The sequence below is a fragment of the Arvicanthis niloticus genome, chromosome 22, assembly GCF_011762505.2.
Source record: "Arvicanthis niloticus isolate mArvNil1 chromosome 22, mArvNil1.pat.X, whole genome shotgun sequence".
NCBI lineage: Eukaryota > Metazoa > Chordata > Mammalia > Rodentia > Muridae > Arvicanthis > Arvicanthis niloticus.
Window position 1 is genome coordinate 12066711 of NC_133429.1, and position 18461 is coordinate 12085171.

At 40.8% G+C, this 18461-nt stretch overlaps 1 protein-coding gene across 1 annotated transcript in view; it reads left to right on the forward strand.

Moving 5' to 3' along the window:
• The window catches only part of Washc3 (WASH complex subunit 3), a 41592-nt gene extending 23427 nt beyond the window's left edge, over window positions 1-18165 (forward strand). Inside the window, exons 6-7 of the mRNA XM_076919904.1 lie at window positions 10768-10832; window positions 17913-18165. Coding sequence (XP_076776019.1) covers window positions 10768-10832; window positions 17913-17997 — 150 coding nt within the window. The 3' untranslated portion in view covers window positions 17998-18165. The remainder of the gene's footprint in view (window positions 1-10767; window positions 10833-17912) is intronic.
• The last annotated feature ends 296 nt before the right edge of the window (window positions 18166-18461 follow it).

Below are 18461 nucleotides of genomic sequence, written 5' to 3' on the forward strand. Positions count from 1 at the left end.
GGCTCTGATGCATCCACTGCCAGCAGTGAGCATTGGCCTAGGGAAATGGGACTTTCCTTACCCAAAGGTAGAGCGTCTCCAGATGATTATTAAAGACGTCCAAGAGGTGATACACCTTGGGCCTGGGAGACAGTCTTCACTTTAGACAGAAGCAAAGTAGAGTTAACGCTAGAGTAGTTGACCCCCAGACCCTTCTTATATGAGGACAATGTGGCTTCCTGTTGTCTAGAAAGCTCCAGGATAGGTTGTTTAACACTAACCAACCATGTGACCAAAAGACAGAGTTATGGTCTATGGTAATGCCAGCTGTCAAACACTGGTTTCAGATTTAGTTTAACAAGTTACTTCTTAGTATGAATATGTGGGTTTTTAAATAATACCTGAGGTTTTATAATAATATATATAATATTATAATCAATATCAAGGCTATTTTTTCTGAACATAGGGAAGATCTGTAGAATGAAGGAATAATCTCATACTGCTTATTGAAGGTAAAAACCATATGACCAGTCATTGGACAGGCTTCCTATTTTCTGCCAACTAAGTGACTGCTCTGTCAATGTGATTAGAAGTAAGACACAAGTCCCTGTAGAGCAGTAGACTCGTGAGGAGGACCTGGGAGCTGGAATGAGCAGGACTGAGGTGTTACATCCTACCTTAATAAAAGTACAAGAAACTAGCTAGACCTTTCCCTCATACAGAAAACTTCACTCACAATACTGCCTTAGCCATGACTTGATATCAGAAAACCTATTTAAAAAAAAACTTTATGTCATATTTTTTGATAAATATAAAAATTACTAATTTTCTCCCAGTGAACTGGATTCTAAGAATACGATTTGTAAAATATTTGATGCTGATTATAAACTCTGTAAAGATTGTTAGTTATAAATCATCTTGCATTTCTTTTAAGCATCTGCATGTTGCCTTGAAAGTTGTGGCACTCAGAACAAGTCACCGTGGACATGAATTTAATGTTGAGACACACATCTGCCTGACATAGCGGTGCACTCTGTAGTGCCAGGACTTGAGAGGCTGGGGCAGGGAGATCACTACTTTAAGGACAACCTGGGATATATAGAAGATCCACATCAGCCTGAGTTATATACTGAATTCCTATCTATAAAACAAAAATGAAGCGGGCAGGGTGGCACACACCTTTAATCCCAGCACTTGGGAGGCAGAGGCAGGCGGATTTCTGAGTTTGAGGCCAGCCTGGTCTACAGAGTGAGTTCCAGGACAGCCAGGACTACACAGAGAAACCCTATCTCGAAAAACAAAACAAAACAAAAAACAAAACAAAAACAAAAAAAAGAGAAAGAAACAAAAAGAAATATGACTTTAAATTATGTATATGCCTTTAAGTTATGTACATGTTGGGTTTCTTATTGGCTATTTTTTCCCCTTCAGTGATGGGAATTGAACCCAGGGCCTCCCAAATGCTGTGCTCTTGCACACTAAGCTATATGCTACCACTAAGTTATAGCTATAACCTGCTTTAACCTTTTAACTTTGGGTTTGTTTGGGGGAGGGTTTTTTTTTTTTTTAATTTGGGTTTGGGTTTTAGGGGTTATTTGTTTGTTTGGGGTTTTGTGGGGTTTGGTTTGTTTGTTTGTTCATTCGTTTGTTTCAAGACAGGGTTTCTCTGTGTAGCCTTGGCCGTCCTGGAAGTCACTCTGTAGACCAGGCTGGCCTCCAACTCAGAAATCCACCTGCCTCTGCCTCCCTAGTGCTGAGCGCCTAGATCTTGTTTTGTTTTTTGAGATGAGGTCTCAATGAGTTTCTAGGCTGGCCCTGAATTTACTCTGTAGTCCAGGCAGTTCTTGAGGATGTTGTCCTCCTGCCTCAGCCTCCCAGGTAGCTGGGATTACAGGCCTGTGACACCTGGCCCAGCCTTCCTCCCTTTATAAATATGATGTTAGCAGTAAACAATAAATTAAACTCAGATTTTAAGCCTCATGTGTTCCCTGAGGTGTGATGAGGATGGCAGGAAGTCAGTGCCATGCAGACCAGGCTACTGAATAGTGTGAGTCTGCATAGTGTGGTCAGTGCCATTCTTCACGCCTCCCTTGTCTCCAGGCTGCTTATCCTTCACAATGTCACTGTTGCCACACTCCCGCAGGGATTTCCAGGCTGATACCGGATGTGTCATTGTTCATTTCTATCCAGGAGCTTGTTGTTGGCTATACTGCTCTTCTGCCTGGTGCTCGATGTGCTTGCAAAAGGTAGTTTGAGCCATGAACCTTCAGAAGGTCAACGCTTCAGTCACATACAAAGAACAGCCACATGTCAACAAACTGATGTACTCATCACATGAAGGCCGGTCTCCCTTAGAGTTGCTGATAGACACTTGGCTACTGGACACTTGAGTTCTTTGTTTTTAATGCTGTATCAGATACTTTAAAAATTAATTTTAATTAAAGGCAAGGTTTAAGGGTAGAGAGATGGCTCAACAGTTAAGGGTTCCTGCTCCTCTTGCACTTAGGTTCTCAGCGCCCATATTAGGGGCCTCACAGCTGCCTGTAACTCTAGCTCTAGAGTATCTGATACCATCTTTTGACCATTTTAGGCACCAGCAAGTACACCACACACACACACACACACACACACACACACACACACACATAAGTGCACACATGTGTGCTATACACATACAAACAGAAATAAAATAAAATTTTAAGTAATTTAAAAGAGATAAGTGATAAATAAGAAAATAGGAAATGCAAAATAATATTCAAAATGTAATTAAGAGCCAGCAGAATAGCTCAGCAGGTCATTTGCCACTAAGCCTGACCTGAGTTCAGTCCTCTGGGCCTGCATAAAAGTCAGTATAAAAATGTATTTATTCATGAACTCATCAGATTTTTTATTAATGGCATTATAATTAAAATACTTAAGAGAATACACAAAATGCATTATTGGAAATAACTTCAAGTCAAATATTCATTCCATTTAACTTTGCTACGTGCCAGTCCAATCAGCTTCAGTTGCGTTAAACCACTATAACACTACACCTGTCCTCATCCATCATGGAAAGACAGGAAGCACAAGTAGGCAAACACTCTTGACTTCATATCCTTCATTACACAACCACTCTTGGCTGTCTAGAAGTTACAGGGAAGGTACAGACAGCATCTTCTCTGGGGCTTCTAAAGAGGCTCTCAGGCACATACTGGAGGGACAGCCATGATTGCTGAAAGTGGGGTCCTCCCTCACCCCGACCCATCTGTATGTGCATTTGATTCATCAGAGCCTTTCTCTCTTTCCATTTCCACCTCTGCCAGAAGTAAGGAGCTACACCGGAAAGTCTTCCAGATGTGTGAGGGGAGAGAATAGCCACTGGAATCTGAGTAGTTACTTCTTTCTCTTTATTCCTCTTAAAAACACATAGTGCTCACCTTTCCTGTTAATTGTTTATCTATCAGTTTGGTTCATTTATGAGAGGAGAAATAAAGACCACAAGACCAAGCAAGGTGTCATAGGGAGCAAGCTGTCTCAGGAGGGAGAGGCTTGCCTGTCAGCAGGTCACACCTAAGTACCATTCTCTCCAGCACACTGCAACACCTCTCTGGCCCAGGTTCACAAAGGACCAACCCTTAATTCATTGCTTATAATAAGGTTGACGACATATCATTAGCAGACTTAAGGCTCTTTACTGTATTTCTGTAACCCCTGTGGGTGCTCAACCCTGACCATCTTTCTTTGCATATGTATAGATTCCTAAGGTCAAAGAGTGACCTTAGGAATAATGCAGCTTTCCAGACTCCCAACCCCAACTGGAAAATTAGCCCAGAAGTAAACATTCTGTGTTTTCAATCACTAGATTCTTCTCTGTGGCTTTTATTACTATATTTGGAGAAATAGGTTTAAATTTACTTAAATAATATATGCATGTTTTTTGACATTGGAATTCATAGACTCATAATTTGACTAGCAAATTCTAAAATTATTTTATAATGACAGGGGTGAGTGCTGAAAAGAAGGCTCAATAGTATAAAGGACATTTTACACTTGCAGAGAACCTGCGATGTATTCCAGCATCCACATAGCTCTGCTCATAGCCACCTGTAACACTAACTCCAGGTTCTGGCGCCCTTTTCTGGATTCTGAGGGTACCTGCACTCATGTGCACAAGCCCTTATATAGACACATGCACACTTCATATGAATAATTTAAATACATATTTTTAAATTATTTGCAAGTTTATTCTTAGAAATTTTAAGTAAAATGACATGTAAAATGTAAATGAATACATATATAGAAAGAAGCTATCCTCTGAGGGGAATGAGGTAATGGCTCCACTATTCATTAGCCTTTCACTATTGGTTCGCCTTTAATCCGAGCATTCAGGAGGCAGAGGCAGGCAGACCTCTAACCTCAGTGAGTTTGGGACCAGCCTAGTCTACATAGTGAGCTCTAGGCTGGCCAAGGCTGCATAGTGAGAGCCTGTCTCAAAATAAATAAACAAACAAACAAATAAATAAATTCTATATACCTCTTTTATATGACAGTAAGGGGAAGAAATTGGGCTCCCAAAGCATCAAATTACTTTTAAATCAACAAATACTTGAGTAGTTACAAATGCAAAAAAAAAAAAAAAAAAAAAAAAAAAAAAAAAAAAAAAAACCAATTATGCACTCTGCTGGTCATTAGCACATGAAATTTATTATGTTACAAGTATATTTTATGGGGCATGGGAGGGTGTTAATAACATGGGAAATTTGATGTGGCTATGTTTTAAATTATCCCATAATAATAGATTCCTAACTTTTGGAAGTGATTTTTTTTCAAAGCTTTTAAAACTTTATTTGCATGCAGATGAACTTTATCCCCAAAAGATAGAGACAGGACTGCTGAAATACATTTATTTTATTAATAAAGACATGGTAATTTCCTCACCAACTTTCTGGGCCCTGAGAATGGCCAGTGTGGCTTTTGCCCATTTTTCTCCCATGAGTTGTCCCTGCATCTTTAAAGATAGCTGATAACAGTGAGGAAACTCTTCTGACTGGAGCACTCATCACTTGAAATAATCCTTGCAAAAGAAATAAGTCACTGTTCCTTTTCCTAGAAATGACTGTGTTTGCTACCAGGCAAGATTTGTGACCCACATACATATTTAGGTTCGAGTTAGAAAGTAGCAACAGTCTCCACATTGCTATCAGAACTTAGCATTTTCTCAGTCTGTACAAGCCTTCATAACAGCGCTTTCTTCTTTAGATAGCTATATAGTGTTATGTTAAAGTTTTAAAGATATTTATTTAAATTAGTTTTATATTGCTTTACTAGAAGCTTCCAGGAGGAAAAAAAATCATTGATCATGTGTTTTGTTTTATGATTTAGTCAGCAAACAAATTATATATACTTTATAAGAAAAATTTATCCTTAACATAAGACCATACCATTTTATAAAATGTGATGTGTTTATAAAATGGCATTCTTAACCATAGAGATGCATGCCTGTAATACCACAATTTGGGAAGTGGAGGCAGGAAGATCAGGAATTCAAGGCCAAAGCTACATGGCTTATTTGAGCAAGCCTGGGCTACATGAAATCCTGTGTCAAAATAAACAATTGCCCAAACATAAATAAATAATTAAAAATAGCACTTTTGAAACAGCAGAAGGCACAGATACGGTCGAGTCCATTTCACCACATTACAGAAGCTGATCAGAATGTGGGTCTCCTTTTCCAGCCCATAGCATCCTACACTTTCTTCACATCTCTCTGTCTCTGCAAATGAAACTGGGTTGAGACTCTTGCTGTGTAACACAGCCTGGCCCTGGCCTGGGATCTCCTGCCAGAGCCTGATGATTGGGTTACAGGTGTCACCTCCCCTCCGTTCCCTTCACAAAACAAGTTCTGTCTTCCTGTCTGCTCAGAAGACTGATTACGCTTGCTCTCTATGTAAGGGAAGAGCTTCATGTTTGCCACTTCTTACAACTAAATTATTGGATTCAAATTCATAAAATGAGGGAACAAAACACCCTAAAATATAAGGATTTGTTTTTGTTATTTTTTTCAAGGAGCACAACCCTCCCCCAACCCCTTGGATCTAAAACTTTAGGAAAATTTCAACATGGTTTATAGAGAGATTTAGTAGCTTGGTTTTCATTAACGCAATAACAGATATGTGTAAATATTGGCAGGCCTGGAAACCTCCGAACAGTTTTTGTGATATAAGAAACTACTATTTAACCATTAGTACTGCCATCCTAATTTCATTAGCGTGGCTTCTTTACACACTTTCTCCAGTGACGCAAATGCAGACATGAGTTTTTGGAACACCAGTCCCATGGCTGCCTTCTCTCTCCTTCGTTACTTATGTTGGACAAACTGCCCCCATCACTTGCCAAAAAAAATCCCACAGTTCCGTCGACTTCAGTTTTTGAGGTCTCTTGTGTCCTCCTTAGACCACCACTTTGTCTCTTCGTGATTAGAAATTGGACACTTCTCTTTGATGGTTAACAAACCAGACTCTTACTTGAAGTCCTTCCTAGCAAGAATGTAGCAGACAGCAGACCCCTGAGGGGTCTAGAGATACAACAGCAGGTCCTGTCGGAAAGCAGCCTGGGAACCAGGCCCAGTTAGTGGTTTTGTTCTCTAGCATACTTCATGAGATTTACATTAAGGTGTGATTGGAAGCCTCTGCAGGGCAGAGATTGGAAACTGGGTGTATTTCCCTTTACCTGTGTCAGTATACAAACCTGACGGGGGGGGGGGGGGGGGCGGCTGGACTTTGGGCATTTCTGTGCTCTCTTTCTGTAACCAGTTCCAGAAAAGTAAGGTTAAAATGTGGGGCTTCAAGCTCAGATGTCCATTACTTCTCCACTCTGATCAGTTCTATGGATCTATGAAAATGGGAGGTTATCTGATTTTACCAGAATCTCTGGTTTTCACCCCTGCACCCCCCCTCCATCCCCACCCCTGCCACCCCCACCCCTCCCTGCTCTTTTGTGCTGTGTTTTAGGAGAGTCTGTTGGAGTGTTTTTTGGTTGGTTTTTTTTTTGGGGGGGGGGGGTTGCCTCTTGTTTTGTTTGGGTTTTTGTTTTTTAACCTCATTTTTCTTCCCTTCTGTTTTCTGGATTTTGTAATTTATTTTTGTAACCTTTCCAGTGATGTCCTGTGGCTTATGCTAACATATGATAAATAAATCACATAGTTGTGTTTGTAGAAAGACCTTATGACATCAAATCATACTTAATAGGAGCTGAGAGGTTGTTTGTTTCTTGTTGTTTTTAGGAAATATGGCATGAACTCTGTTCTCTTCCCCTTTTAGCTGGAGGAGGACATTGGTGCTTTTGGAAAATGAAATGTTCTAAACTTCTCTCATTCTCTCATTCTCATTCTCTCATTAAATAGATCCCGTTGCCACCTACCCCACATCTCCCAGCTCCAGCTCATGTCTTTTTTATTTATTTATTTTTAACCCACTGACACCAGTTAGTGCAGCCAATCTGTGCATAGGTGTGGGGCCAGCCATTGGAGCATGGCTGCCTAGCACCCTCCCTCCCCCCCACAGCCAGCAACTGCCTAGAGCCTTTCTGTTAGCAGAGGCGCTTGGTGAGCCCCTTCCCTGAGTCAGGCTGGACTTTTAACTGGTCTGATCGTGTGCAGATTCTATGCCTGCAACCAGGGGAACCGAGAGAGCATCTGTGCAGCAGTGGTCAGTCCCCCTAGCCTCAGGCGCACGGTCCTTCTGCCCTGTCTTCGTGGGACAGGGTGTGAAATAGATTTCCCATCAGAACTGAGCTCTCCACAGGCACTGATGCTCTGTACTTTGGCCAGATGTGGCTCTATTAGCCACCATTCACTGCAGAAAGAGCCACTCTGGGAAGGGTGGAGACATACTGATCTCTTGGTATAAATGTAAGTAGTAGATTTGGGGTTTCAGTCTCTTTTACTAAAGTCTTAGCTTTAGGAACTGGACTGAAAAAGTAAGGCTGGTCCTACCCTCTCGGTTACTCTGCTGCAGAGGGCAGACTGTTGTTTATATTGGATGGGCTTTTTGTTTTGCTCTCAATATTGCAGTTGTCTTGTCTAACTCTGTAAGTTATCAAAGGCCCAGACTTTTATCTTCCATTTTCTTTGTTTCTCAGACCTATCATAATTTACTTCTCAGAACACAGTGATTCTACCTCATGGGAAATAGTTGTTTCAGGGCAACTGCTGTGGAAAGAGTTCTGGGTTGGAATCATTGGTACTTGTTCATTTGATATCTAGGGCACAGTTAAACATGGTCGCTTAAACCTTTTCCATTTGTGAACTCCTTTTTCCTGGCAATTATTTTTTACATAACCTCATGCATATCTAGATATAGACATAGAGGGGCTAGAGAGATGGCCCAATGGTTAAGAGCACTGACTGCTCTTCCAAAGATCCTGAGTTCAATTCCCAGCAACCACATGGTGGCTCACAACCATCGTTAATGGGATCTGATGCCCTCTCCTGGTGTGTCTGAAGAGAGCTACAATGTACTCATATAAATAAAATAAATAAATCTTAAAAAAAAAAATCAGGATAAATTGTAGGAGACAGTAATCTACCTTGAATAGATATTGATATAAATATCAGGTATATAAACTAAACATATACTGATAACTATGAAAAATTGTTTTAAAACAATTCATTGGCATATAATTTTCTACATCTTAAAGATTAAAACAAATTTGCATACTAATGAGATAGGTGTGCTCACTTATCTTTACATAAACAATTGAAACTTGGTGGAATGTTTATATTGTAGGAGTATCAGATTTTTTTTTAAAGATTCATTTTATAATTTTCTAATCAACAATGAGAACCACTTCATATAAACACATGGTAAAAAGTAGCAAAAGTATGTTTAAAGCTATTTCAGAAATTTTAATTCTGTCTTAATCACAAGCCCAAATTCATTGAACATTCTGGGTGTGGGCATATATGTAGGTACCTGCAGAGGCCAGCAGAGGGTGTCTCATCCCCTGGAACTAGAGATACAGACAGTTGTTGTGGGGGTCTCTGCATACACCGTGGCCACAGAGGAATGATCCGTGTGAGGCAAGAAGGAAATTCTGTTCAGTACAGGGCTGACACTGGACCGTTTGTTTAAGCCTGTTTAAGGACAGTGTGATTTGGAAAAGGGTTTCCTGGCAGAACACAATCCCTTGAGCACAATGAGACATTTAATATCAAACTCTTCTCAAAGTACAAATCACTTCTCCCATGAAGATGGGTTCTAGAGACAGGCTATATGTGTTATCTTAAGGGCCTCGGGAGGGATCTGGTATGATCTCAGGCATACAGACATGCAGGGATCATCGGGGCTATTAGCTACCAACTTAGGGGAGCCCCTGGTTATAGAGAGAACGCAGGGACCACCCGGGCTATTTCACTCCCAGACTTCTCGGTGGAAAGCAGGCTCTACATCTCTTACATTGAAGAGACAATTGTGTGTCTAATGGCCCTGGTTTCCCTGGTGCTTATGCATGCGCACAGCGACCTTAGTGTTCCCAACAAGTTGTAAGCTGCCTGACACAGGTGCTGGGAACCAAGCTCGGGGCCTCTGGAAGAGCTGCAAGTGCTCATAACCATTGAACCATCTCTCCAACCCAAATTCATTTTTTTAAAAATGAAACTCAAACAGTAATTTTTAACTTCAAACATTTAAACACACTACAATGCAGATTATACTAATTTGACATTTATATGCTGAGGAGCTGTCGTGAGATATTATGACAAATGTTTGTTTTTCATAAATTACACCATTGTTTCTGTAAGAGCAGAAACCTTGAAATCTAAATTTAAAAGGCACTGCAGCGTATAACATACAACAGTTTTGAACCCGAGCAGAGGTGTTTCAGGTAGCATTTGTAATGTTGTACGGCATGACACTGTGTACAGAGCAGTGTGTGCGTGCTGGGTGTAGAGGGCCAAGGCCACAGCACAGGTAAGTGCTGACAGAAACACCTCAGATTCATCATGCATTTAATTTTGAATTAATTTTGGAGTGAACTACTTTCAGAAACCATTTAGTGCTGCCAAAGGTTTTGTGACATGGCCACACCCAGTGGTGTAAAGATGTGGGTTTGTTTACTCAGCAAATGAGCTCTTGTTGTCAAATACAGTTGGACTTGTTTCTGATGTATCCCTTTCTTACAGCCTTAATAGTCTTAACCTGAATGCAGATGTTCATGTGGTACCAACGTTTCTCAGTTTACCACTCTATTGTCCTTGTTCTGCATCATGTTTGTAGTGGTGGTGAGATGTATAATATACTGCTTAGATTCTGTATTCCTAAGGTGTCAAAATGAAATCAAAGCGTTTGGTTATTACATGAACATTTACACTTACATATGCTATGTTTTTAAAAGCTCTGATGATGATGATGATGATGATGATTATTATTATTATTATTATTATTATTATTATTATTATTAGATAGCTAACTATTCATTCTATCAGTTTAGCCAAACTTGCTGGCATCTGAGCTCTCAATGCTTTCCGTCTTTTGGTGAGAATGTAGTCTCCTCGCCCTGCACAGCAGCAGCAGTGATAGTTCCGGGGACTCAGTTTGGGTTTATGTGGATTAGATAGTGCTGGTTCCATCGTCTCAGTGTAAGACGTGCACACCCTGCGATCCTTCACGAGCTCTGCACACACCTCCATAGCAGAAAAGGGAGAGCTGCCTTAAATCCTAAGGTGCCTCCATGTACCCCTTAGGTTGTTCATGGGAATAATGAGGAAGGCTTTCTGATAACTACATTCTTACCCTTTCTCTTTGATAGGGTGTTCCAGTGATGGCAATCAGAGACAAGATGATCTCAGAAGGACTGGACCCAGAGCTACTGGAGTGAGTAATATTGCTATAAAATCACATCTATATGGTAGGAAACGTGTCAGTTACAATAAAAAAATTCCAAGCTCTCTCTCATGCCTCCTATACAACATTTTATAGTCGAGAATATGATCATCATAAATCATGCCCATGCTATGTTAAAAAAGAAAAGGAAATATTGGAGGCCACTAAAACCATCCCTGGCACACTTCAGGAGGTGAAATTCAGTAATGAGTCTGCTCAGAATTTGTGGCTGGGCATGTGGGGATTGTTGTTGCTGCTGTTGCTGCTGCTGCTGCTGCTGCTGTTATTGTTGTTGTTGTTGCTGCTGCTGCTGCTGCTGTTGTTGTTGTTGCTGCTGCTGCTGCTGTTGCTACTGTTGTTGTTGTTCCTGTTGCTGTTGTTCCTGTTGATGTTGTTGTTGTTCTTTTTGTTCCTGTTGTTGCTGTTGCTGCTGCTGCTGTTACTGTTGCTGCTGTTGCTGCTGTTGCTGCTGTTGTTGTTGTTGTTCCTGCTGCTGTTGTTCCTGCTGCTGTTGCTGTTGTTGTTGCTGCTGTTGCTGTTGTTGTTGCTGCTGTTACTGTTGCTGCTGCTGCTGTTGCTGTTGTTGTTGCTGCTGTTGTTGTTCCTGTTGCTGTTGTTGTTGCTGTTTTTGTTCCTGTTGTTGCTGTTATTGTTGTTGTTGCTGCTGCTGTGATTGCTATTGTTGTTGCTGTTGTTTTCCCCAGAATGACTTTTTCTTTGACAATGATGTGACAAGATATGATCTACTCCCGATTCTACTCAAGGCTAAAACACTTAAGAAGTGTATTCTACTATGACCTAGGTTAAGCCAGTCCAAGAAGTAACTAGGATGAACAGTAATCCAGGGTACACATTCATGGTTATTATGAAGCAGATGCCGGTTTATATGTGTGCTATAAGTTGTCTTTTATAAATGCTGAGAAATGATGGCTCAGAATATTGGTAATAATTCATTCCATCCACGCCGACTTTGCTACATAGGTCATCTCAATAAATTATATATCTTAATGGGTTCTTTACAACTCTTCTGCTTTACAAGCATCCAGATACTTGAGTAAAGATTCTTTCTAGTTGGAGCTTTTGCTTGCCCCTGTGTTCCCTGGGCGCTCAGACTGTGCTAACGTATGCTTTGAAATTTTTCTTGGCTCCAGCACTTGAGGAAAAGGTGTGCATTTTGGAAATGAAACACAATAAAAGTCATCTTCTCGTATTTTATCTTCAAAAATGTAAAATTTAAGGATGTCTTTAAACCTGCCAACAATGGATTTTCCAACATGTATGTTCATTTGGTATGTTTCCAAATGGCAAAAGGTTCGACTGCACTAATGTGGCTTGGTGACTTGAACAACAGATAATCTGCGTTGTTTAATATGTGTTCTGGAAATTGTTTCTGACATTTTAAAAGTAGATAAATTGTGGCATGTAGTTTAATAAGAATTGGACATTTGGATTTAATCTATTTTGGTACTCACTTTGTATAAGTACATTTACCATCACTTGAGACTTCTTTTACACTTCTGGAAATACACAATAGGCCATAAATACTAATAAAGATAAAAAATGACCTTTAAAATGGTGACATTTCACTCTGGAGGACAGGAAAGACAGTGTCCTGTAAGCATCTGCACGGTCTACATGTCCAGTCTATGGTCCACTTGTTTCATTTTATCTCCTTCCCAAACAAAGTCTCTACACATGGTTCTTTCATTCAACAGCTATTGACACTACAACCTGAAGTCACCTTTGCTCCTTTCCTGTTCCCTATCATGTCAGTCACTCTGACTCTTCCTGTCTTTAGTGACACTTACATGTGCTTGCATGCCTACAGCCCACTGCTGCTTGCTCTGCCTCTCATCATCTCTCACTGAATTATGACAGTAGCACCTGATGTGCTTTTGTGTTTTCTTTCAAGCCATCCCAATCAATCCGTATGAATTCACTCATCACTTCATTCTTGCCTTCAGTGTATAGTGTCTGTCACATATAAATGCTTTTCCCATCGTGTCCTGGATTACTTCTCCAGTTCTTGCTACTTCTGTCCATTGCTTTTGTGCCGCCATTGATTGCAGATGACCTGTATTTATCTGAACATGTCATCTTCCTGTTCCTTTCTGGCATTTTTAGATGTTGTCTTCACTCTCCTCAGAACTCCTTTCTTTCCAGTATCTTGTTGCCTAGATAACTCCTTATTCTTCAAGAGGATTAGGTATTCTCACTTAAGAAATCCAGGGGTACAGTATGCTCTTATATTACCATTAGCAAATGTGAGTATATGTCATTGTCTATAAATGTTGAGAACATTCAGCTGTGATGAGATGGGTGCCAAGTTGTAGGATAGATTCCAGTAACAGTTAGCATGGCCTTACCGAAAGCTTCTATAACCACAGCCTAGAGGCTGACTTCTGACCCATTACCTCATGGTACATGCGGTGGCCACCAGGGCCACTGCTTGGAGTGGACTGACTCACTCTAACCAATCGTCACTACAACCATTCCCATCTGTCTCCCTTCAGCTTAGTGTCTGTGGAACAGCCATCTTGTTCTGAGGCCTTCTGGTGCTGCAGAATCAGGTTTACACCAGTTAGGAACCTTCGCCTAGGCAGAGAAGTCTGATGTCAAGTACAAGAAAGGATGTGCCATCCAAGGAGAGCACAATGTTAATTAGAATCAGGTACAAAATAATCCTCTTCCAAGCACTTGCAGTAAAAAGTGTCCTGATTCTCTTTCCTTTAAAAGTATAACTTTTAATACATTCTGTTTTTATTAGCTTCAGGTAATAAGACAAATAACTGTCAGGAGAGCTACGCTAGGATCTGTCTGTCCTGAACAGAGAGACACTGAAGCAGAGCGGAATAAGCCGTGCTCAGTGAGCCTGCTGTCAGGCTGGCTGTTGTACAGCTGGAGTTGGAAGCTAAAAGCACATGGCTCTAAAGTAGAAATTATATGATAAAGATTGGCGGGTTTACTGGAAAATTTAGGAAGTGTATCCTCAAATTTGAGATGTCTGTAAAACTGACAAATGGTTGATAATTACTGAACAAATATTTGTTTGATACTTCTAATTGTTTTAATTACTTTTTTTTAAATCCCGAGCTTCTCAAAATTAGTTTTGGTGCTACCTTCATAAGAAGACATGGGAATGTCACTGTCATACTTAAGAGTTTAAGAGGAAAATTGATACTTTTAATTAATCTTTATTCAGAGATTAATCTGCTTTAATGTTATATCCAGAAATACAGAATGAGTAAATTATGCTTTTAAAATTCTTTCCATCAATGCCTAGATTTTCTTACCAGGAAACAGAAGTTTCACCCCTGTGTGTCCCTGAGCATTTGTTCAGGGTATTGGTATTGGTATTGGTATTGGTATTGGTATTGGTATTGGTATTGGTATCGCTTAGCAGTGAGCACATTTACACCTCTAGGATGACAGATCGGCCTTTGACCCTGTGCATCTTAGGAGCAAGTTCCTGGTGAATAAGGGAGTTGCAGACTCAGTTAGACAAGAGGTAGTCAGCATGAGGCAGTCAGGATTAGAGTCTGCCTGCCACTCTCCATCTCTGTAGCCAGGGAGTCGTCAGTGAGATGGGAAATAAAAGGGTTCAGCATCTCAGTAATGATGTAGGTGCTCGCTCGGCAGAGTTCTGGCCAGGCAGTGAGTGTTTAGTGAATGTTAGCTGTGATTTGTAGATGTTTTAATGAGGAATATGTGGCAAGTTCTAAACAATGGATTTACCAAGCCTTGAGGTCATAACTTGTTTATGAGCCTGAGTTGCATATACCCTCATGTTTTCGACAGGCATATTTCATACACAGAACATCATCTTTAGAAATTATACTCTATTTTGTCAAACTGAAAAACCTCTACTTCCAGCTATGTAGCAAAGAACAGACTTTTTATTTTTTACCCTGTGTTGGGGATCAGATTTGGAGCTGAGAAGCTACTGAGGAGCTGCTCACCTGGGATGGTATCTTAGTTTGGGTTCTGTTGCTGTGGTGAAACACCGTGACCGAAAAGCAAGGAGGTGAGGAAAGGGTTTATTCAGCCTACACTTCCAGACCATAGTTCATCATTGGTAGAAGTCAGGACAGGAACTCAAACAGGGCTGGAGCCTGGAGGCAGGAGCTGATGCAGAGGCCATGGGACAGTGCTGTTTAGTGACTTGCTTCTGAATTGCTCAGCTTGCTTTCTTATAGAACCCACCCATCATGGGCTGGGCCCTCCCCCACTGCTCACTGATTAAGACAGTGCTCTCCAGACTTGCCTACAATCAGATCCTATGGAAGTATTTTCTCAGTTGAGGCTCCATCTTCTGAGATGACTCTACCTGTGTCCAACTGACATAAAACTAGCCAGTGTGGATGGGATGGAGCCAGGTCTACAAACATTCATGCTCTCCTGACAAGCAGAGTAAATACAAGTGGCCACTTTATCCAATTCTTCACGAAGCTACAGCGGGGGACATGAGAAAATAGGAAACTTTGATAAACATGGCAGAATTTCCAAAGAAATTCCACATTTATCAATGTTCTTGTTGGTTCCCCGCTAGCTATCCAACCATGATGGAACAAAGATTGGGATTGAACAGATTAAAATAGATCTCAATTCCACAACTGGATGATTCCAAAAAAGAGGTGGATTTTATTTGGTTTGAGTTTTCACTCATTCAGTATTTTTTAGTTGCCAGCTCTCAACTCCTAAGTAGCAGCTACTGGCAAGACTGTATCGGACATTTGTGCTGGGAAATGTATCCAGGGACTCACAAATAATAAGTATACACTCCACCACTGAGCTACGCTGTCATCCCAACTCTGATTTTTAAACTTTTGTTATTTTGAGAATTAAATATACAAATGCTGTTTTTCACCATCTCCAAGCTTCCATCTGCCCTTCAGCTCCTTTCGTACCCACCAGCTCCCTCTCAGATGTATGACCTCTTCTATAATTGATGTAAATGTACATCCTGCTTAGACCACTTAGTGGGACCTGCTCGTGTGTATGTTTTTAGCCTGACCACTTGGGGCTGGATGACCCAATATTGCCTCTCACAGCTGCAGTTGAATTCCTATAGCTGTTCATCTAGGGGTGGGTTCTTGAGGTTTGTGTTTAGTCAGTGCTGTGTCTGTTCAGAACCTTAGTGTTCACTCTTCCCTCAAGAGTGCCTGTTGCTATAACACAGAGGTCTCACAGAACACTAATTGACAACAGTATCATGTGACATTAAAATTTTAGTATGACATTGAAAATCCATAGGAAAGTCATTTGAGTAAATACTGTGGTTACTCTCTGCCACCTTCTGCTCAGCCATAGTTATTCTAACAATATTTTGTTATATAGTCTTCGTTAAATTCAATTGCTTAAGATATAAAGAAAATAAAAAAAAGTGATTTCAAAGTATCTGTATACATATTTTTCCAAAGAATGTTTATTTGATTTGTATATTCTTCATGTGGCTATGGTTTTAAGCACAAAGTTAAATCTTTATTTAATGAAAAAAATATTAAATCAATAATCCATGTGTTTTAAACTCCCCATGTTCAGAATTACAAAACCCATGTAGATTAACTTGAGCCTTAGGGGAAGTTACTGGCTCCTGGTGTGAAATGCAGGCACTGGAGACACAGAGTCTCAGGATAGCTGAAAGCTGACATCCTTCTGTCCACCTGCCTCATCACGCTGTGTGTCTCCTGCTACTGAGGACTCTCCTCTCTGAATCCTAGCAATGGGCGGGCCCAGCAGGAAGTCTTCAGTTTTGCCTGATGAATAAAAAAGAAAGCTTCTTCTGCTTCATAATCCAAAGCTGTGCTCTAAAGCACATTCTGATTGTCTATGCTTGAGGCCCCAGGAAGCATCTTGATATGATTGGCCAGGCTTGTGTCATGTGACTGAAATGATGTGGGTAGAGTTAGAAAAAGTACTGTTATGAAAATGGTTTCTTGCACAGCAGCCTGCACATTCAGTGCGCTTCCCCATCTAAGTCCCAGTCGTTCTGCAGAGAAGACCAGTCGGAAAACTCATATGGAAGGACAAAAGATCCCAGGTAGGAAAGGCAACCCAGAGTAGAGACCGTAAAGCTGAGCTATCACCATACCTGGTTTCAGTTTATACTACAGACCCATAATAATGACACAGAGACCAATGGAACAGACTAGAGGACTCAGATATGAGCCCACATAGCAACAGCCATTTTAACAAAGATGACATAAATATACATTAGAGAAAAGGAAGGCAGTAATAAATCTTCAATAAATTGTGATGGAAAAGTACTTATCCACATATGGAGGGATGAAAGCAGATCGACCTCCCTCCTTCTCCCTGCTCCTCCTTCCAAGGCAGGGGCTCTCCCGCCTGAGCCATCTGCCAGCCTCTCAAAGTGACTTTCAAAAGCCCTGTTAAGTGTCCATTTTGTTTAGTATAACACACTCATACAAAATTCGGGTGTGAGCAGTCTGTTTCCTGTTGTGCTGTCTTTGAGAAAGTAATTTTTTTTAAACAACTCATACTTTTTATATTCATTCTCTAGAGTAAAAACACAAAAACAAAAAGCCCATAAGTGAAAACATCCCATAGACATTAAGAACCTTCTTTGGCCTTGCACTCCTCCCCCACAGAACTTCCATATTGCCCGTGCTTCTCAGCCATTCTTGAACTCTTTTCTGCTTCTGAGTTTCCACAGCTTTCTCTCTCTTCATTCCTGACTTCTCCTCTGTACCTCAGTGCGCTCGCTCTCAAGGCCGGAGGAACGCAGCCCTGGGCGTGCCAGCCTATATGGATCACATCCCTGTCTATAGTTGTGTCTCCATGGTAACGAGATGCGGAAAGTGCTGAGGGAGCACACTGTGTAAGGCTGGCAGGAGTGCTGTGGCCTTTGCAGGAATGGCACTTAATCCCCAAGCAGAGTGTAGAAGCCAGAGAGCAGCACACTGGGGTGAAGTGCTGGAGGTGTCTGGTAAAGGACACAGATGTGGCAGATTTATTGGCCACAGTATTCCAAGGTGGAGCTAATTTACAGTTTGTAAGTGCTTTCTTCAGTTGGAGAAAAAACTTTTAAATTTTTCCCTTCTTTTTCAGGAAGCCGGATGCCGCGGTACCTAATGGCGAAAGTGAAAAAGTCATAGAAGAAAGTTCAGATAGTGAGTCTTCCTTCAGTGACTGAGCTGGATGGTGAGACGCACACAGAATGTGGAAGGATGTATTTACGTTCCAGGATAGGGCCTAAGCTCTAGCTCTCGGTGATGAAAATCACCAGATGTTACACACCTACCCCAACCTTTCTCTGTTTAAAAAGAATAATAATAATAATAAAGCATTTATAATCTTTCAACATGGTTTGTTGACCAAATAAAATGCTCTGAAGTTAGCAGTAGAACAACGTAAATTGCTACAAGCGCTGTGAACAGTAAGATGGACTCAGTGAACATTCTAAAATGGAGCTAGTTTGGGTTTACTGATCAAAAATAGACTTCATGTTGAAATAAGAGAATGTGTTAGGTTTTCAATTTAGTGAAATTATTAGTTTGGAAATTATTGTGTATTTTGTAAGCTTATTGAAGAAACTTCTGATGGAAATTAGTACGTCAGTGAGATTTCCAGTCAGTGTTGGAAAGTTATATACAGCTA